Source organism: Hordeum vulgare, chromosome 2H (assembly GCF_904849725.1).
Source record: "Hordeum vulgare subsp. vulgare chromosome 2H, MorexV3_pseudomolecules_assembly, whole genome shotgun sequence".
NCBI lineage: Eukaryota > Viridiplantae > Streptophyta > Magnoliopsida > Poales > Poaceae > Hordeum > Hordeum vulgare.
In genome coordinates this window covers 255,018,786-255,041,445 of record NC_058519.1, presented here as the reverse complement: position 1 = coordinate 255,041,445, position 22,660 = coordinate 255,018,786, and the positions used below count along the sequence as shown (strand labels likewise).

Sequence of the window (22,660 nt, the reverse complement as noted above, 5' to 3'; positions counted from 1 at the left end):
TCGCTGCCTTGCGTCTATCGTGTCCAATCATTGCCCGCTGCTGTTGGATTGCTCTCCAATGCCCGTGGCCCACAAGCGCTTCCGCTTCAAGGATTATTGGCTGCGTCTCGATGGCTTCCACGACACAGTCGCCACGGCTTGGAGCTCGGTGCACGATCCTGATCCCTTCCGGCGGCTGGTTAGGCGCCTGCAAGTAAGGATGGCAATTTTACCCATGGGTACGGGTACCCGCGGGTACCCTACCCGTATGGGCAAGGTATGGGTACAATTTTATATCCATGGATAGTACCCATACCCTACCCGTTAAATCGTGGGCAGGGCATGGGTATTCTTTTATACCCGTGGGTATACCCATACCCTATCCATATATACGCACATGTGCCCTACCCATATATACGTACATGTGAAATTTCTCCAACAGTCGTTCAATGCAGCCTAAATAAATGACCAGTAGCCTTCGCATTGGCAGAGATCGGTCAAAGAAGATGGCCGCTTTAACTAGAAAACAGAGCTGGCCGCTGGTATTCTTGGTAGCTTATCTCCTCGTATTCTTATCCCTCAAATAAGGATCAAAATTCCAGGACGTTCCCATCTATTCGAGCGACATCTTAGGCTCCAATTTAGCATCTCCCATTCTCCCCGTCTCAAATAACGTTGCCTCCTTCCTGTAGATCATCCACCCATCCCCCATCTCTCTTTGTTTTCACTCCGGCGACGAGAGGAGCACGACAGGGCTCGCGGCTAGCCGGTTGGCGGCACAACGGTGGTGTCGAGGTGACGTGCGCGCCAGCAAGAGGGCGACGCTAGATAGTTTGTTTTGTCTATGTGAGATTTTTTTGTCAATATGCTAATTATTAGTTTAAAATTGTCAATAATTTATGTATTATTTGATCTACCCAATGGGTAGGGTACCCGTAAGGTATGGGTGTGGGTAAAGTTTCATACCCGTGGGTAATGGTATAGGTAGAATTTTGTACCCATAAACTATAAGGGTATGGGTTTGGTATTGGTCTACCCGACCTATACCCTACCCATTACCATCCTTACCTGCAAGCCACGGCCCGTGCCCTCACTAGTTGGAGTGCCAAGTCCACGGGCAACATCCGGGACAAGCTGGCCATCTCTCGCGAGCTGATCTCCCGCTTCGACCAAGTGCTTGAGTGCCGCCAGCTCACCCTGCCGGAAGACTGGCTGCGCAAACAGCTAAAGATGGCATACCTTGGCATGGCTTCGCTTGAGCGCACCATTGCCCGGCAGCGCGCCCGCATATCTTTCCTCGCGGACGGTGACGCGAATACGAGCTTCTTCCACAGGCAATGCACGTATCGCCGACAGAAGAACCGAGTACACAGCCTGCTCGTGGACGGGCGTGTGCTCTCTGATCACGAGGAGATGGCTCATGCGGCATTTGCGCACCTTGACGGGCTGCTGGGCACTGCCGCTGACCGGGCTCACACGCTCGACCTCGAGCAGCTCATCACGCCCGGCGACCTGGACTACCTAGAGGCGCCATTCAGCCCCGAGGAGATCTGGGCAACTGTCAGACGCATGCCCGCGCACAAGGCACCAGGTCCGGACGGGTTCACCGCCGAATTCCTGCGGGCCTGCTGGAGCATTATCAGGCAGGACATCATCGACGCCTTCGAGATGCTCTATACGCTGCGCAGGCGAGGATTCAGCAAGCTCAACCAAACCCTGCTGCCAAAGCGCGCGAACGCCCACAAGCTCAGCGACTACCGGCCGATATGCCTGATCCACATCGTGGCCAAGATCTTCGCGAAGGTCCTGTCGTTGCGCATCGCTCCTAAGCTCGACAGCCTGGTGAGTCGCAACCAGAATGCCTTCATTGCCTGACGCACGCTTCACGACAACTTCGTCCTCGTCCGGCAATCCCTAAGGCTGCTTCACCACCTGGGCGCGCCGCGCATCATGCTCAAGCTCGACCTCACGCGGTCATGGCCGTTCCTCTTTGAGGTTCTGCGCCAATATGGGTTTGGGGACAGGTTTAGGGAATGGCTAGCCATACTCCTATCTTCGGCCAGCACCCGTGTCTTGCTCAATGGAGTGCCCGACCCCCCCCCCCCCCCGATATGGCACCGTCGCGGGCTGCGCCAAGGCGACTCCACATCCCCGCAGTTATTCGTCTTGGCGGTCGACACGCTTGCCCGCCTCATGCACCGGGCACTCCAAACCGGCATCCTTCGGCGCCTTCACCCACGCCGCAACATCCCGGCCATATCCCTATACGCCGACGATGTGATGTTGTTCTGCCACGCCAAGATGGATGAGGTTCTCGCCATGAAGAGTATCTTGGGTATCTTTGGGGCGTCATCAGGACTACAGGTCAACTACGGCAAGAGTTCAGCCACGACACTGCACGGAGACGAGCCAGGCGCCGTTCTGTTGGAGGTTCTCGGATGCCAGACGGCGGACCTGGCCATCACTTACTTGGGCATCCCGCTCACCACCCGCCGACCCTCAGCGGCACAGATGCAGCCGCTTGTCGACGCCATGGCTGGGCGCCTCCCGTCGTGGAAAGCATGGCTCATGAACAAGGCCGGGTGGCTGGCGCTTGTTAAGTCGGTGCTCAGTGCGATCCCCATACATCAGATGCTCGCCCTGGCGCCCCCGAAGATAACCCTGAAGCAACTCGAGAAGATCCAGCACGGTTTTCTTTGGGCTGGCCGCGAGGTCGCCCATGGAGGGCACTGTCACATGAACTGGCGCACGGTCTGCCGGCCGATCGCATATGGCGGGTTGGGCGTCCGAGACCTTGAGCGCACGGGGCTCGCCCTCAGACTCCGATGGCTTTGGCTATTGAGGACGGACACCGACCGTGCCTGGCAGGGCCTCAACCTGCAGTTCACACCTGAGGAGTGCGGCCTCTTCTACGCCTCCACATCCATGGTGGTTGGGGATGGTTTGACAGCCCTATTCTAGGAAGACCGCTGGCTCCACGGTCAGTCCATTCGCGAGCTCGCGCCCCTGCTCTACCTATGCATCCCCAAAAACGGACTAAGAGTGCGGACGGTGGCGGAGGGCATCAACGGCAACCTTGGGCTCGTGACATCCGCGGAGTTGTAGGCCTGCAAGAGATTGGGCAGTACCTGCGGACATGGCAGCTTGTGACGCACACAACACTGTCCACCGAGCCAGACAAGCTCGTTTGGAACTGGACGGCCAATGGCGTTTACTCGGCGAGGTCCTGCTACCGGGCCACCTTCCACGGATCGATGTCATGCCGCTCCTGGAAGCTTATTTGGAAGGGTTGGGCGCCGCCGAAAGTGAAGTTCTTTCACTGGCTCGCTAACCTGGACCGCTGCTGGACAGCAGAGCGGCTCGCTCGCCGCGGCCTTCATCATCACCCTCATTGCCTGCTATGCGACCAAGAGCCGGAAACCATCTGGCATTTGCTGCTCACATGCCCTTTCGCGAGGCAGGCTTGGCACGAGACACTATCTTGGTTGCGCCTGCCAGCCCCGTCGCCAGAACACGACGCCTCACTCCAGGACTGGTGGCTGAGGGCGAGGGATGCCATGCCACCATCGCTTCACAAGGCGCTGATGTCGACCGCGCTTCTGGTGCCCTGGATGATCTGGAAGCATAGAAACGCGTGTGTTTTTGACCATGCAACACCATCGCTCGATGAGCTCATGGACAGGATCAAGGATGAGACCAGATGTTGGGCAAGAGCCTGGGCCAAAGGGCTCAGGGTAGTCTTGCCCACATCCTGGGATGTTCACTAATCCTCATGTAACGTTGTTGTACTAGCCTCTTAGGAGGATGTAACCCCCCCCCCCTCTTCTTTTCAATACAATGAAACGCAAAGGCTATTTGCGTTTTCTCGAAAAATACATACATAGCATAATTGGGATAGAAAGACGACAGGTCTTGTCTCTAATAGGTAGTGCATAAGTGCGTAACTGCCATTCCAGCAATCGTGCTAGCGTCTCTTGTATTCGTGCAACCAGAGCTTTTCCGTGATAACAAAGTTGGTGCTCATTCCTTGGTTGCGCGAATCCCATTTATCTTTCGTGTGTGTGCTCCAAGTGATACCTTCGGTTTTGATCCATTTGATTTACTTGCAATTTGTGAATCTTTCTCAACATTATCAATATCTTGATTCACATTTGCTTGAATATGTGCCCCTTATCCTAACCGAGCTCCTCGATAAGCATTACTTCTGTAGGTGTGAGAAACAAACCCGGTACCAATTCACCTATTGTAGCATTACATCGAGTGACACTCTACATCCTCAATCTTGGAAAAAGGTAACTTTGGTATCGTTCTCTCATTCCTTACTTACCTTATTTGAGTTTTCATGGATAGACCAAGCACTTCATACCCACTTTTTGACGGGCAAAGAAGACACCAACATCTACGTCACCAAGGTTCATCTCTTTGGTGTTCACCGAGCTATGCATCAAGAAAATGAAGCTTTTGGGCGACCGCATTGAGCAACTTGCCACCAACTTGCGCCAATCTGAAGCACAAAACCGAGACTATCTTGATGCCAAGTTGTCCACCCACATGGAAGAAATTCACGCAATGATGATCACCTTCGCCTCTTCTACAACTCCGTCTTTAAGAAGGCAATTCTCAAGCCGCCACTCTTCGGATTCTTCTTCCAGCACAAGTCCACCACGAAGTTGTACTCATCCTCGAGACGACCGCCAAGATCATCCGTCGGAAAATCCATTCCACGACAATGGATTGCAAGACCAATTTCGTGAGCATGAACGACGTCGTCGCCAAAAACAAGATGCCATTGAGCACGAGCAAGAACGATAACGTCAAGGCCAAATAGAGCAAGACGCACAACGCCAAGCGCCAGAAGCAAACCGACGAGAAGATAAAGCACAAAGAGCACTACGAGATGCTCAATACCAACACCAAGAGTGCCAACGTCGCGAGCGAGAAGAGCAACGCGACGCACAAGCTCAACGCGAGGAACATCATGAATTGCGGCGCATGGCAAATATTCCTCGTCCACATCAACAAGCTTACCATGAAGAGCAAGAAGATGATGATTCTCCTCCATGCAAGAACTACACCAACACCAGCACTAGAGATGACGAACAACGCTATAGCAAGCTCACGTTTACCATGCCCAAATTATCTGGCAGCACCGACCCCGAAGACTATCTTTCATAGGCGCTCAAAGTGAACGAAATCTTCCGTCTTCACAACTATGAGGAAGAAAAGAAGATAGCCATGGCTTCCCTTCAGTTTGATGAGTATGTCATCATTTGGTGGGAGCAAGTGATTGAGCGACGATGAGAAAAACATGAAGCACCGATCACGACTTGGACATAAATGAAGGAAATCATGAGCTCATTTCCTGCCTACCTACTACAACCGTGATCTCTTCAAGAAGCTATAACTCCTCAAGCAAGGCACCAAGTCCGTTGAAGAGTACTTCAAAGAAATGGAGACTGTCATGATGAGAGCTAACGTCAAGGAAGACAAGGAGCAAACAATGACATCATTCTTGAATGGTCTCAACCACCAAGTCAAGAAAGTTGTGGTGCACCAAGCGACCAAAGCGGAACGACAAGTGCAAGATGATTACAAGTACTCAAAGTACTCATCCAAGGCCTCTGGTTCAAGTGCTCAAGCTTCTCCAACTCCAGCGCTTACAACTACACGTGTTACACCCACTAGCGATGGAACAAGCTACAACCAACTACGACATCTTTGACTCACCCTCCTACAAGCAACTACAAGCCAAGAGCTTCATCATCTATGACTCAAACGGATGCTACTGCCAAGTAAAGTTCAATCCAGTGCTTCACTTGCAAGGGACGCGGCCACAAGACATTCGAGTGCCCAACAAGATGCACAATGATCGCACATGATGACGACACGTATGACTCCATAAGCGATGAGGAGATGAAAGCCTTAGAGCACGTGACCATGCATCGTCAAGTGAATGAAGATGAAGGCACGCATATCTTTTGCGACAAGGATTCGAGCCCCGCTCTCGCTGTCTCCAAGGTTTTGTCACTTCAACAACACAACATTCCACACCAAAGCGGGCATCCAAGGGGGGTCCGTCAAGGTCATCGTGGACAGCAGAAATTGCAACAATTTGGCAAGTGAAAAACGTTGTTCCAAGAAGAAGCATGCCTGCCATTACAAGGTCCAATGGCTAAGTGACTCCGACAGCATACAAGTCGACCATATCATGCAAGTCTCCTTCAAGACTGGCGCATATAAATATACCTTGGAGTGTGATGTGGTCCCAGTTTCTATGTGCCATCTCCTTCTAGGACGACCTTGGCAATTCGACCGCGCCGTCATCAACAACGGACGAACCAATCACTATAGCTTCAAGATGAAGGGCAAGGAATGCGTTCTTCGACCTATGTCGCCAAGTCTAGTGACCGCCGACAAGCAATATTCAAATCATCATGGAGAGCCTAGTGAGAGAATGCACCACCTTAAAAAGAGTGAGTGCCACAAGCCAAATGAGTGACTCCACGATGAGAGACAAGAAAAACTTAGTGCTTCTAGCCACCAAGAGAGATTTGAGGGATGTGAGTGAGAGCCCGTCGCATGTCCTTCACATTGTACTTGTGTGCAAAGATGAGGCCATGAGGACTAATACTTCAGAACATCTACCTTTGGTTTTCTCTCGTTTATTACAGGAATTCGAGGATGTTTTCTCCATGAGCTACCTCCGGGACTTACCTCCAGTTCGCGGAATCGAGCACCGCATTGTGCTCATCCTCGGCGCACCTCTCCCGAACAAAGCACCATATAACGTCAACCCCGAAGAGACAAAAGAAATTCAAAGGCAATTGCACAAACTCCTCGAAAACAGGTATGTATGTGAGAGCCTTAGTCCTTGTGCGGTTCCCGTTATACTTGTGCCTAAGAAAGATGGCATTATGCATATGTGCTCCAATTGTCGTCCTATTAATGCTATCATCACAGGTATCGCCTTCCCATCCCGCGACTTGATGACATGCTTGATGAACTTAGTGGAGCCATCATTTTCTCCAAAATTGATCTTCAAAATGGTTATTATCAAATTCACATGCAAGAAGGTGATGAGTGGAAAACGGCTTTCAAAACAAAATTTGGCCTTTATGAATGGTTAGTCATGCCTATGGATTTATCTCAAGCGCCTAGCACATTCATGCGTGTGATGCATTATGTTAGCAAATATCTAGAAGAGCATGTGGCACATGTTAGAGAAATCTTACAGGTTCTTAGAAAAGAGCAACTTTATGTGAGCATAGAAAAGTGCACTTTCGGTGTAGTCAAGCTCATTTCCTAGGCTTTGCAGTCTCTTCTAAGGGCGTTCAAGTTGATGAGTCAAAAATCGATGCAATTAAAACTTGGCCCCAACCCACCAATGGCAATAAATGCGTAGTTTCCTTGGCCTAGCTGGTTTCTATCGTCGATTCGTTTAAGAACTTTAGCACAATTGCATCTACATGTTTTGAGTAAGAAAAATGAACCATTTGTTTGAGGACCATCGCAAGACACCGCATTTCATGAGCTTCAAAATTTGCTTACGCATGCCCCATTGCTCACATTATCCAACTTTGATAAAACTTTTGAAGTGCATTGTGACGCTAGTGGTGATGGCATCGATGGTGTGTTAATGCAAGAGAAACATCCCATTGCATACTTTAGTGAGAAACTTTACGGCACACAACTTAACTACCCCATATATGATAAGGAATTATATAAGTGAGAGTTTTGCCCGTTTGGGAGCATTATCTTATACAACGTGAATTTGTTATTCATATCGATCATGAAACTCTCCAATACCTCAAAGGCCAAACCAAGTTGAATAGACGACATGCCAAATGAAGTGAATTCATTGAGTCTTTTCCTTGTGTCATTAAGTACATTAAGAGTAAAGAGAATGCAGTGGCGAATACTCTTTCCCACAAATGCATGTAGTTACTCAACTTGATACTTCATTTGCGATTCCATATGAAAAATTCCAACTTAACAATTGTTGGGAGCGATATTACATAAAAGATGGATATCTTATGTGTGCTAACAAACTTTGTATTCCCAAGTTTTCTTTGCGTTTATTGCTTTTGGAAGAGGCCCACGACAAAGGACTCATGGGACACTTTTGACGCGACAAGACATTTGCCACGCTCTCAAACAAGTAATTTTGGCCCAAGATGTTTCGTGTTGTGGCGCGCTACACCACCATTGCTCCAGGTGCCGCAAAGCTAAGTCTAAAGCTCAATCCCATGGTTTATACATGCCTCTTCTACTACCGTTTGCTCCTTGGGAAGATAATAAGCATAGATTTCATACTTGGTTTGCCTAGGACCAAAAATGAAAAAGATTATGTATTCATCGTTGTGGACCGTTTCTTCAAAATGGCACATTTTATTCCATGCAACAAAGCAGACGATGCTTCACATGTTGTGTATCTCTTTTGTAGGGAAATCTTGCGTTTGCATGGAGTGCCAAAGACTATTGTGTCGGACCGCGACGTCAAGTTCCTAAGCTACTTTTGGAAGACACTATGCGCCAAGCTCGGAATCAAGCTACTCTTATCGGCTTATCATCCTCAAACCGACGACCAAGTGGAGGTCACCAACCGGACACTATATATGCCACTCCACGTGTTAATCAAGAAGAACATTAAGGAATGGGAAGAATGCTTACCCATCGCCAAGTACGTCTACAATCGAGCACAACACTCTACAACTAACAACAAGTCCCCATCGAGGTGGTCTACGGCTTCAACCAATAGTCGCCTTTGGACATCCTACCGCTACCACTTCAAGAACGAGCAAACATGGCCGCGAGCGCAAGGGCAAGTTACCTCAAGAAGATGCATGAAGATACAAAGCTCACGATCGAGCGCCAAGTACAATGGCTAGCTTCCAAGATCAACATCAACAGGCACCCTATGGTGTTCAAGCCCGAAGATCGTGTGTGGCTACACCTTCGCAAGGAAAGATCACCCGTCGAGCGCAGGTCCAAGCTACTTCCTCAAGTCGATGGACCATTCAAGGTGCTAGCACGCTACAACGACAATGCTTACAAGATCGACCTCCCACGTGACAAGTACAACGTGAGTGACATCTTCAATGCCAAGGACATGTCTCCCTACCATTATGATGAGAGTTTCGATCTGAGGACGGATCTTCCCCGAGGAAGGGAGGAGATGACGCAGAGCATCCTACGGTCATCCCCATGGACACTACACGGACTCACCATGCAGACCGACCACAAGAATTTGCGCACGTGCCATTAAAACTAAGGTGAACTCACTCCTCTTCGAGCTAGACATGAATATGAATGGGACTTGGATGCTACCTCACAAAGGAACTATATGCATCATTAGGTACAAGGAAGACACCCACCAAGGGAGTAGGAAGCCTCACCAAGTCCAAGGAGAGGAGCAAGAAGAATGCGCGGAGGAAGAAGCGCAACAGCAAGAAAGACATGCTCCCAGGCAACTTCATGCGCACGACCTTTCTGGACCCTATGCGCATGAGCCCTCCAGTAACTTTGTGGACATCCCGTGCGCACAGGGCCCAGGACCCCGTGCATAGAGGCCTCCGCTGTAGTTGTTGGACACCCCGTGCACACGGGGATGTATCATGCAGATGGGACCCCCTACGCACTGGGGTAACTTAGGTCGTACACACAGGCCTACCAGAGAACTCAGACGGAAAATGCCCATTTCGCCCTCACTTCGTCCGAGTTCTCTAGTAGGCCCGTGTGCACGGCCTAAGGGACTCAAGTAGGCCACAATGAGCACACCGAAAGGGAGTTCTGGGATGGCCTGGAGGATGTGGCTAGGAGTGTACCGATTGGCAAGAGACTCTTCATAGGAGGAGACCTCAATGGCCACGTGGACACAGCTAACACAGGTTTTGAAGGAGTGCATGGGGGCTTTGGCTATGGCATCGGGAATCAAGAAGATGTCTTAAGCTTTGCTCTAGCCTACGACATGATCATAGCTAACATCCTCTTTAAGAGGAGGGAATCACATCTAGCGACTTTTAGTAATGGTCAGCACTCTAGCCAGATCGATTTCATCCTCTCAAGAAGAAAAGACGGGCGTGCGTGCCTAGATTATAAGGTGATACCTGGAGGGAGTGTCATCCCTCAGCATAAGCTTGTGGTTGCTGACTTCCGCTTTCGAATTCGCATCCAACAGGATCAAACATGCCAAAGTCGCTAGAACGAAGTGGTGGAAGCTCAAGGGGGAGGTAGCCCAGGCGTTCAAAGAGAGGGTCATTAAGGAGGGCCCTTGGGAGGAAGGAGGTGATGCAGACAATATGTGGACGAAGATGGCGACTTGCATTCATAAGGTGGCCTCATAGGAGTTTGGGGTGTCTAGGGGAAGTAGAAGTGAAGCTAAAGATAGCTGGTGGTGGAACGATGATGTCCAGAAGGCTATTAAGGAGAAGAAAGAGTGTTTCAGACGCCTATACCCGGATAGGAACGTGGACAACATAGAGAAGTACAAGATGGTGAAGAAGGCCGCAAAGCGAGTTGTGAGTGAAGCAAGGGTCCGGGCGTATGAGGACCTCTACCAACGGTTAGACACGAAGGAAGGCAAAGGGGACATCTATAAGATAGCTAAGATGCGAGAGAGGAAGACGATGGATGTTGACCAAGTCAAATGCATCAAGGATGGAGCAGACTAGCTCCTGGTGCAGGACGAGGAGATTAAGCATACATGACGGGAGTACTACGACAAGTTGTTCAATGGGTAGAATGAGAGCTCTACCATCGAATTGGACGACCCCTTTGATGATACTAGCAGGGGTTTTGTGTGGCGAATCCAGTAGTCTAAGGTCAAGGAGGCTTTAGAAAAGATGAAAGGAGGCAAGGCAATGGGCCCTGATTGTATCCCCATTGAGGTGAGGAGAGGCCTCGGGGACATAGCGATAGTATGGCTAATCAAGCTTTTCAACCTCATTTTTCGGGCAAACAAGATGCCAAAAGAATGGAGACAGGGTATATTAGTACCAGTCTTCAAGAACAAGGGGGTGAAGGGGACATCTATAAGATGGCCAAGATGCGAGAGAGAAGACGAGGGATGTTGACCAAGGCATATGCATCAAGGACGGAGCAGACCAACTCCTGGTGAAGGACGAGGAGATTAAGCATACATGGCGGGAGTACTACAACAAGTTGTTCAATGGGGAGAATGAGAGCTCTACCATTGAATTGGATGACTCCTTTGATGATACTAGCAGGTGTTTTGTATGGCGAATCCAGTACTCTTAAGGCCAAGGAGGCTTTAAAAAAGATGAAAGGAGGCAAGGCAATGGGCCCTAATTTTATCCCCATTGAGGTGTGGAGAGGACTCAGGGACATAGCGATAGTATGGCTAAGCAAGCTTTTCAACCTCATTTTTCGGGCAAACAAGATGCCAAAAGAATGGAGACGGGGTATATTAGTACCAGTCTTCAAGAACAAGGGGGGTGTTCAAAGTTGTACTCCCTCCATTTTTGTATACAAAGCCACAAACCCATATTACAGGTACCAAGGTAGAAATTAATGGCTACTTAAGTCAGTGTTGCAATCTAGTCTTTTCTCCTCGCTTGACGTGTTAATTAATGTGTATTTTTCTTCTCCAACGCACAGCAAGACAGCTTTGTCACTCCTCTTGGTTGATTAATGTGGTGCATGCAAAGCAACCTCCTAACTTCCGCATGCATGCATGAGGTATTAATGTCCTCGGTGGCTAGTACGAAGCAAACCTTATCTTTTTGCCTTGGTGATGGATGAGGTCACAAGGGATATACAAGGAGATATCCCATGGTGTATGCTCTTTGCGGACGATGTGGTGCTAGTCGATGATAGTCGGACAGGGGTCAACAGGAAGTTAGAGTTATGGAGGCAAACCTTGGAACCGAAAGGTTTTAGACTTAGTAGGACTAAAACCGAGTATATGAGGTGCGCTTTCAGTACTACAATGCACGAGGAGGACGTTAGCCTTGATGGTCAGGTGGTGCCTCAGAAGGACACCTTTTGATATTTGGGGTCAATGTTGCAGAAGGATGGGGATATCGATGAAGATGTGAACCATCGAATTAAAGCCGGATGGATGAAGTGGCGCCAAGCTTCTGGCATTCTCTGCGACAAGAGGGTGCCACAAAAGCTGAAAGGCAAGTTCTATAGGACGGCGGTTCGACCCGCAATGTTGTATGGTGCTGAGTGTTGGCCGATTAAAAGGCGACATGTGCAACAGTTAGGTGTGGCGGAGATGCGCATGTCAAGATGGATGTGCGGCCACACAAGGACCGAATCCGGAATGATGATATACAAGATGAGTTGGGGTAGCGCCAATTGAAGAGAAGCTTGTCCAACATCGTCTGAGATGGTTTGGGCATATTCAACGCAGGCCTCCAGAAGCCCCAGTGCATAGCGGATGGCTAAAGCATGCGGATAATGTCAAAAGAGGCCGGGGTAGACCGAACTTGACATGGGAAGAGTCCGTAAAAAGAGATCTGAAGGATTGAAGCATCACCAAAGAACTAGCCATGGACAAGGGTGCGTGGAAGCTTGCGATCCATGTGCCAGAACCATGAGTTGATCGCGAGATCTTATGGGTTTCACCTCTAGCCTACCCCAACTTGTTTGGGACTAAAGGCTTTGTTGTTGGTGGTGGTGGTGGTATTAGTGGCCTTGTATAGCTGCAAATTGTAATTTCGATAGTGGCCTTGTATACAAGAATGGAGGTTGTACTAATTACCGCGGAATTAAACCGATGAGCCATACAATGAAGCTATGGGAGAGTCATTAAGCACCGCTTAAGAAGAATGACAAGCATGACCAAAAATCTGTTTGGTTTCATGCCTGGGAGGTCGACCATGGAAGCCATTTTCTTGGTACGACAACCTATGGAGAGATACAGGGAGCAAAAGAAGGACTTGCATATGGTTCATTGACTTGCAGAAGCGTATGATAAGATACCATGGAATGTCATGTGGTGGGCCTTGGAGAAACACAAAGTCCCAACAAAGTACATTACCCTCATCAAGAACATGTACGATAATGTTGTGACAAGTGTCCGAACAAGTGATGCTGACACCGATGCTTCCCAATTAAAATAGGACTGCATCAGGGGTCAGCTTTGAGCCCTTACCTTTTTCTTTGGTGATGGATGAGGTCATGAGGGAAGACGAGGAGATATACCATGGTGTATGCTCTTTACGGATGATGTGGTGCTAATCGATGATAGTCGAACGGGGTAGGAAGTTAGAGCCATGGAGATAAACCTTGAAATAAAAAAAATAGACTTAGTAGAACTAAAACCGAGTACATGATGTGCGGTTTTAGTACTACTAGACACGAGGAGGAGGAGGTTAGCCTTGATGGACAGGTGGTGCCTCAGAAGACACCTTTCAATATTTGGGGTCAATGTTCCAGAAAGATGGGGATATCGATGAAGATGTGAACCATCGAATCAAAGCCGGATGGATGAAGTAGCGCCAAACTTCTAGCATTCTCTGTGACAAGAGAGTGCCACAAAAGCTAAAAGGCAAGTTCAATAGTACGGCGATTTGACCCGCAATGTTGTATGGCGCTGAGTGATGGCCGACTAAAAGTCGACATGTGCAACAGTTAGGTGTGTCAGAGATGCGCATGTTGAGAGATATGTGGTCACACAAGAAAGGACGGAGTCCGGAATGATGATATACGAGAGCATGCTGATAACGTCAAAAGAGGTCAGGATAGACTGAACCTGACATGGGACGAGTCTGTAAAGAGAGATCTGAAGGACTAGAGTGTCACCAGAGAGCTAGCCATGGATAGGGGTGCGTGGAAGGTTGCTATCCATGCGCAAGAACCGCAAGTTGGTCGCAAGATCTTATGGGTTTCACCTCTAGCCTGCCCCAACTTGTTTGGACTAAAGCCTTTGTTGTTGATGTTGTTGTTCATGTGATACTTGTGGATCTCATGTGTGTTATTCTAGTGGATGTGTGATTTGGGTTTTGTTTGAGTGATTTCCTCTTGATTTTTTTCCTTCACCTCTAAGTGTGAAGAAGATCAACACTAGGGTTTCACCCTATATCAAAAGGGCTAGGCAATCCACACATACACTTCAACACCCCCTCTCACGCTTGACGCATGAAGTGAACACGTGAATAGACTCAAAGGTATGGCTCAAGAGGCCTATACGTGTACACAGAGGGGCAACAACGATTTTTGGACAAATTGTGAAAGCAAGTACTTGAACTCAAGACCTTAGGATGTTAAGCTTCATGCACTAGCGAACACAACCAAAAGTCCGAACTACTGGAAAGGGCTAGGCAATCCACATATACACTTCAACAAAGAGAAATCTCTTGAAAAGCAATGAAGGCCTTGGTTTAATTTTCGTCGGCAACATGATAGTCCACTAACTATGGGTCCACAAGGAATTTCATTTCAAGAATGTGGAATATCCCCGAAGGTGCTAGGACAAGGTGAGTCTAGGCGGATGGCTAGGCAGACGCATGTTAGAACACTCTGCCAGAGGGGGCTACTACCCACCACAGCAAATTTATTGGAACTAAAAATAGCACTTATGCCTGGAAATTATGGTCAAAAGGATAAACATACCATAGTGAGTACCAAAATTACCTTCAGGATTTTAGAAACAGATAAAGTTTGAACAGCCCCAGGAGAGAGACTAATTTAACATTATGTGCATGCTTCTTACCATAATGAGTGGGTTATTACTACCATGCTTAATTAAGTTATGCTATTCATTACTCCCTCTGTCCATAATATACTACGCATTGGTTTTCATGAAAGTCAAGCTACACAAACTTTGACCAAGTTTATGGACAAAATGATACATATCTCCAATAATTAATATACCATATGACAATATATTTCATGATAAATATAATGGTAATGATTTGATATTTTAGATGTTGATTGATTCAACAAAATTGGTCAAAGTTTGCAAGGTTATTTTAAATATCTAATACACGCCATATTTTAGGACAGAGGGAGTACATTGGTTTAACAATTTTATGAAACTGAATACTTCTCGGCATATTTAGTCAACTTTAGTGAATTCAATCTACACCATCCTGCCTATTTTAGGAGAAGAGAACTAACATATGTACAATGCTTCTGTAATCAAAACTCAGAGAGTTTATTTGGCCAGAAGCTTATCAATATAAGCTGAAGTTTGAGCTAAGCAATCAGCTGGTAGTTGGCCTAATTCTGTCCCCCTCCACTGTAGCATATTGAGTTAAAAAACTGAAAGCACTGGAGCACCATTCAGGATACAATGGATACATCTTACCTCTAAAAATGGTCCTCTTCGAGAACGCTACATTAGTATACACCCTGAGGTAGCAATTGTTCTCGTCTAGGCTATCTTGTTCAACATCCCAGATTCCCTGCAAGGAAAATAGGCCAACAATGATTCCAGGAAGTACCCAAGCAAAAACAACACAATACTTATATAGCTCGCTATACAATATTGGCTTTCCTACAATGACAAATATATGTTTCTGTATGTGGAGAGGACCTAAGTAAGCATCTAATATTCGCTATTTCTAAAATTGAAACAGTTATATGCCCCTAGGCTCACATGTCATAGACGCAGGATGCCCCACGTACCCACATGTGTCATAAACACAGGGGGTTCAACTTTTGTAGCAACGGGATGGGGAGACAGGACTACCTCCAGATGGGACGAGCCCTGTTGTCCGGTCGCTCGCGTGTGGTCTCGTGGATGTGTGGCGGCTAACTCTCTCGGGAGGACTCGGAGCTCCACTTTCTAGGTCATTACAAGGGCTGGGCCTTGTGGGCTTAAGTGAGATGGGCCAGACAGCCCATACTGGTTCAACACTCCCCCTCAAGATGGGTGGTAGATACCTATCATCCCCATCTTGTCACATGCCAAGTTACAGTCCTTTGTTCCCAGTCCCTTTGCAAAAGATCTGCAAACTGCTGCCCAGAGCTGACATGAGTAAGACTGATGATTCCAACATCAAGTTTCTCCTTAATGAAGAAGCGATCAATTTCCACATGTTTTGTCCTGTCATGTTGAACTGGATTATTAGCAATGGCTACAGCTGACTGATTGTCACACCACACCTTCAAGGGTCCTTTCCTCAGAAGTTTCAACTAGCGTTTCAACTAGCTCAGTACATACTTCACCCAGAGCATGTCACACAATCCTTGAGATAATGTTCTATACTCAGCTTCTGCTATTGATCTAGATACAACAGGTTGTTTCTTGCTTCTCCGTGACACCAAATTTCCACCCACAAACACAGTAGCCAGAAGTTGATCTTCTATCATCTTGACAACTGGCCCAATCAGAGTCACTATAGCCATCCACCTCAAGATGTCCACTCCTTGCAAACCACAACCCTTTACCTGGAGTCCCCTTCAAGTAACTCAGAATTTTGTGCACAATATCAAGATGCTCACTCCTTAGTTCATGCATGTATCTGCCCACCACACACACGGCATACATAATGCCAGACCTGGTATGACACAAGTACAATAATAACCTCCCAACCAATTTCTGATAATCTTCCTTATTCACCAGCTCTCTTGATTGTGTTGTAACTTGATGATTCTGTTCAATCGGAGTAGGGGCAGCACGACATCCCATCATGCCCATGTCACTCGAGAGATCCCAGGTGTATTTCCGTTGGCACAAAGATATTCCCTTCTCTGTCCGAGCCACTTCAATGCCAAGGAAGCATTTTAGGTTGCCCAAATCCTTTACCTCAAACTCCTTGCTCAGACAACCCTTCAATCTCTCTATTTCCTCCTTATCATCTCAAGTGATGATAATGTCATCCACATACACAGCAAGAATGGTGATCTTCTGATTGGAGTGCCGGTAGAACATCGTGTGGTCATCGTTACACTGACCATACCCCATACCACAGACAGCACGTCTGAATCTATCAAACCATGCCCTCGGTGATTGCTTCAATCCATACAAGGATTTCTTTAGCCTGCATACCTTCCCCGTGGTCTCTGACGTACCAAAACCTGGTGGTATCTCCATGTACACTTCTTCCTTCAACTCACCATGCAAGAAGGCATTTTTGACATCTGATTGATGCAATTTCCACCCAAAGTTTGTAGCACGGGAGACAAATATCCTTATTGTGTTCATATTTTCCACGGGAGCAAACGACTCATCATAGTCAATTCCATAAGTTTGACTATATCCTTTGGCGACCAATCCGGCCTTATACCGTTCCACCTTCCCCTTAGGATTCTCCTTCACGGTGTATACCCACTTGCAGCTGATTGCTTTCTTTTCTGGCGGTAATGTGGTGAGCACCCACGTCTTGTTTTTCTTTAGTGCTTCCAACTCCTCTATCATTGCTTCACGCCACTTCGGATCTTGCTTTGCAGCCTTCCAATCCTTTGGGACTGACACGGTTTATAGAAAGGCAACAAACGCTCTATATGAAGGAGACAAAGCCTCATAGGACACAAAATTGCCAATGTCATGATCATCAAAACCATCGTGGTAGAGCCTTCCTTGCCACTTCACCCTTCCTTGCCGCTTCACGTGTCCCCTTTAGCAACGCAATATGCAGTTCCACTGTGTCAGATAAGCTTGCATCACTGCCTTGCTGCTCCCCCTGCACATGTGGCTGCCGCCGTGAATATACCAGACGTGCGTCAGATGAGCTGTGCACTTGTGGCAGCCGTCGTGGGTACACCAAGGAAATCTTCTGCCACCGATCCCGAAGAGGAACCTGAAGAGTACCAATTGTCATTGTTGGCTGGACTTGAACATGCACATCATCATCAGTGAGAGTACCAACGGAATTGTACCCACTATTGGCTAGACACGAGCATGCACGTCATCATCAGTGTTAGTACCCTGAGAGTCACCATGAGTGGCCTGCTCCCCCTCTTGACCATCTTCCACAAGGTGTAGGTGGTCAAGCTCTGCAAACAACAGACTCAGGTCTGTTGGCTCACCATAGAATGGCTCAGATTCCCCGAAAGTGACATCCATACTTACAAAACTGCGTTTCTCAGAGGGACACCAACATTTGTACCCCTCCTGACTAGAAGCATAGCCCAGAAAAACACACTTCACTGCCCGCGGATCTAGCTTCCCAACAGAAGGTCGGTGATCACGAACAAAGCAGGTACTGCCAAGCAACTTTGGGGGAACAATAAACTTATTTTCTCCAAGCAGCAACTCACACGGAGATTTCATGCCGAGTATCCTTGAAGGTGTGCAGTTGATTAGGTATGTGGTTGTCATAACTGCTTCACTCCACAAGAACTTGGGCACATTCATGGTAAACATCAATGACCGAGCAACCTCAAGGATTCATGGTAAACTCCATTTTGAGGGGGGCTGTCTGGACAGGAAGTTCGATGAAGAATCCCTTGGTCAGACAAGAAGGCCCCAAAGGTATTGTTCACATACTTTGTGTCATTGTCAGTCCTGATCACCTGCACCTGCGCCTTAAACTGATTCTTGACCAAGGCATGGATATCCTAAAAACAGCTAAACATCTCATCCTTGTGACGCATCAAATAGATCTAAGTCATACATGCTCCTAAGTCCATAAAGGTAACAAAGTACTTCATTCCATGCATTGAGACAACTGGACTTTTCCATACATCCGAATGAACAAGCATAAAAGGAGATATGCTCCTAAGTCCCTTACATAGGAGGCTCTTGTGTGTTTAGCATATTCGCAAGCATCACATGTCAACTTGCCCTTGCTTATGCCACACATAACATCCAGAAATATTCTACTCATCTTATCAAAAGATACATGCCCCATCCTACAGTGATGAATCATTGTCTGCTTCTCCTTGTCCTCCATGGTCACAGTAAACACCAAGTCCGGTTGCACCTCCTGGTCCATATACCAGACCCCCTACGCCTGGTACCAGTCCCAACCGTTTGGCTCGTCTGTCGCTCTTCAATCAAGCAACCAAACTTGTCAGGAATCACACGACAGTCTATTTGATCAATGAGAGCACTCATCGAGACCAAGTTGACAGGAAAAGCTGGCACATGTAAAACTGAGGATGGGGAGATGCTCGAAGTACATTGTATGGTGCCAACCCCTATGACAGGCTGCTTAGTACCATCGGCAGTTAGTATAGTGCCCTTGTGAGTAGGAGGATGCTTATTGTAAGACTCAAACACACTGGATTTACCCGCAACATGCTTAGATGCTCCCGAGTCTAGAACCCATTCTGGACCATTCTCATTAGTGGCAAGAGATGCCTTTTCTGGATTATCTTCATCAGTGAAGGCCCAATGAGCACAATCTCCATAGGCAGCAGCATCTACTCCTCTGCCTCTGCCTCCTCCAAACTTCATGCGTGATATGAAAGCATGGAGCTCCTCCAACTCAGCCCTCAACTTAACGGTCTGAGCCTCCTTCTCACGTGTCACCCCCTCGGCTGTTTTCTTGTCAGCCTGGATTTCCACATTCCTCTTCGCCATTTCAGTCTTCTCAGTTTCTGCCACAGACATGTTGTATTTCTCCTCTACGTCTGCAACCACCTCCAGTCGATGCCCCTTTTTCCCTCTCATTTCTGCTTCTGCAACCACCTCCAGTTGCTGCCTCTTTCTCCCTCTCATTTCAGTCACGGTCCCCTGTTCTCCCTCTGGCTAGCAGCAGCTCCACGCAGCACACAACAGAAGCACATCAACAGCAAGCACCTCTACTTCCCTTTCAATCAGCAGCACAAGACTGTACCACTTCTCCTTCCTCAGCAGCAGGACAGCAGACCAACAACAAACTCAGCTTCAGGCAGCTACAGTCTTCTCTTCTCCCCTTCTCCTCTTCCACAGCAACGCAGCAGCCCACAGCAGCAAGCAGCAGTAAGCAGAGCACGCAGCACCTCCTCTTCCTGAAGCTACCTTCCCTGCTCTTCCTCCTCTCTCCTCCTTTCCTCCTTGAGAAGCAGCAGCCGCTCTAGATGCAGCTGCCTTTCTTCCTCCTCCCAAAACGAAGCAGAGAAGAGGACCGAGCAGCAAGAACAAGCCCCAGCCATCGCCCCCTCGCCCGCGCAGCCTCTCCACATGAGAGGCTCTTTCAGATCTGCGCCGCCGCCTTGCCGGACCCTGCCGGCCGCGTCGTCGTCGCCGTCGCCACCTCAGGCCCCGCCGTACCTAGCCTCTGATACCATGTAGAAACAGGAGGGAAGAGAGGACTACCTCCAGATGGGACGAGCCCTGTTGTCTGGTCGCCCGCGTGTGGTCTCGTGGATGTGTGGCGGCTGACTCTCTCAGGAGGACTGGGAGCTCCACTTTCTAGGTCATTACAAGGGCTGGGCCTTGTTGGCTTAAGTGAGATGGGCCATGTTAGAAGTATAATTGGGTTTAAGTTAGAGATAAGGAGATAGAGATAGAATTAGTTTAAACCACATGTAACTTGTCTTATACTCGAAGCCTCTACCGCTCATGTACTCCTATATATACCCCTACAAGGGTTAGATCAATACAACGAAACAATATTCAGGCATCCCACAATTTCCACAGGCCAGACAGCCCATACCGGTTCAACAACTTTGCAGTGGCATATGAGGATTTAACTATCTATTATAACAGTAGAAGTTTATAAAAGCAAGATTCATATTTCAACATTAATCATTTGTAACAACAATAGGGAGCTTATAAAAGCAAAAAGGAAGTTTCAAAGTTCATATTTCACTGCCAAAAAGCGAAGCTTGGATCAACATTTGCAACAATGTTTGTTTTTAACATGTTTGATTAAAGTGCAAGATATGGCTTTGCTTTTGCTTAACTTGGATTCCACATTCATGTCCATGGCCCTCAATAGGGAGGACCAGTGAGCAGCATGTGCCACTGCTCTACAAAGAGATGACAAATAATGTTAAGGTCTACAAAGAGATCACAACTTCAATGGCATGTTACTTTATCATGAAATATTACTGTTAGGAAGTATATTACTATTGGTCTAGGAGTCCTCAATAGTCTATGTTTACTTTCCTTGCACCTCAAGTCATGTGTAATATATATATGCCCCTTGGGCCTTCAATAAAGATAAGTTGCTTTCCTAACATGGTATTAGAGCTTAAGTTATTTTTTTCGGGCGCCGCTACTCGCCCTCCCGATCCAATCTTCTATTGCACCGCCTTCTCTCGCAGGCCGTTGTCTCCTCCTCCCACATCGGTGCTGGATATCCCACGCCGTGCTCTTCCCGCCAAGTCAATGCCCCTCTGGTCCCCGGCTTCACGAATCAGCTTCACCGGGCTGTCTCGTCAGCCTCCCTGCTCTCCGCTCGGGCCAGCGCTGCTGCGCACGAAGGCTGCTGCTCCATCGATCTGGATGGACATGGGCAACGCCTGCATCGAAGTTGCATCAACGACGCTACTCCCAGATCGCCCACTATGGCCGCTGCAACGTCGCCTCACAGCCCCGGGTGGCTGCTACAAGTCAACCACCCTGCAGCAGGGTCTCCCATCCAGATCGATGCGCTTGGCTGCTGGATAGGGATGCTGCTACATGGTGCTACTATCTATTGCGTTTCCTGTTGTGCATTGCTGGTAGTGCTACTATCAGCCACGTGGTGCTACTAGACACACCATGGATCTGGTTCCCGCAGTCCGTATGCCTGATTGATTCAGCTACCTGTCTTGGTCTGCTTCTTGATCTCGTACAAAAATAAAATCTTCATGTTTCTTCCGCTGCCTTCACCGCTAGTTTTTTCGCTGCCATCGCATCTTCATCTAGTGTGTGCTTTCTAGTTTTCTATATTTTCCTCTGCGTCCACCAAATCCGTCGATATTATGTGTTCACTCATGCCATGCGAGTCCATCATACCATTGTCCGTCAGCCTTTCTCCGGGCCTGATCATTTCTACATAACTTTTGTGGCCTATTTGCCCTTGTTGTTTACTATAGGATTTTCTGGACTTCTTTTGCATTGTCGATCTACGTCTATCGTGCCTTAACCGTCGAGCTTCTTTCGCCGACGGTTGTCGTGGACTATGATTTTCTGCGCAATGCTTTATTCTCTTGATGTGCCATCTTCTTTTGATAACCCATCTTCTCTTTGTTAGACCTTTCAGCCTGAGCATTGATAGTTGTGGATGACACTAGGAGAGTTGGGACAATTTTCGTTGGTTTATTTCTCACACAATGCCATGCCAACCTGAGGGGTTGGGGATACATATTTATAGGTTGCTAGCCAGCCAAGCATATGCTAAGATGCTAGTCTAAGATGCTGCTAAGATGCTAGTCCAAGATGCTATCCTAACTGCCAGTCCTTGATGGTCAAGGATTCTATCCTAACAGCCACAAGGACCATGTGCTCCAGCCCCACAAAGGACTATGTGCTGCAGCCCCACAAAGACCATAGTACATAGACTTATCCATCATTCTCCCCCTAAGTCTTGTACGTCGTCTTGTGGGAGAGTCGAATCATCCCAATCCTGGAGCAGAGTTCGAGGAACTTGATCCTCCCAAGAGGCTTGGTGAGCAGGTCTGCGAGCTGGTCCGTGGTGTTGATGTAGCTCGCCTCGATGCTCCCTTCTTCCAAGCAGCTGCGGATGAAGTGATACCTCAATCGGATGTGCTTGCTCCGTTCGTGGAAAACGGGGTTCTTTGCCAGAGCCAGGGCGGACTTGCTGTCCACCAGGAGCTGCACCGTTCTGGTGTCTCGGACGAGGAGATCACCAAGCAGTCGAGCGAGCCAGAGCGCCTGAGTGCAGGCGGT

At 48.1% G+C, this 22,660-nt stretch overlaps 1 protein-coding gene across 1 annotated transcript in view; it reads right to left on the bottom strand.

Annotated features, from left to right (window-relative positions):
- LOC123426019 (protein VASCULAR ASSOCIATED DEATH 1, chloroplastic) overlaps positions 1-22,660 on the bottom strand; it is a 51,214-nt gene that overhangs the window by 7,145 nt on the left and 21,409 nt on the right. Inside the window, 1 exon segment of the mRNA XM_045109798.1 lies at positions 15,257-15,353. Within this exon segment, the coding sequence (XP_044965733.1) occupies positions 15,257-15,353 (97 nt within the window).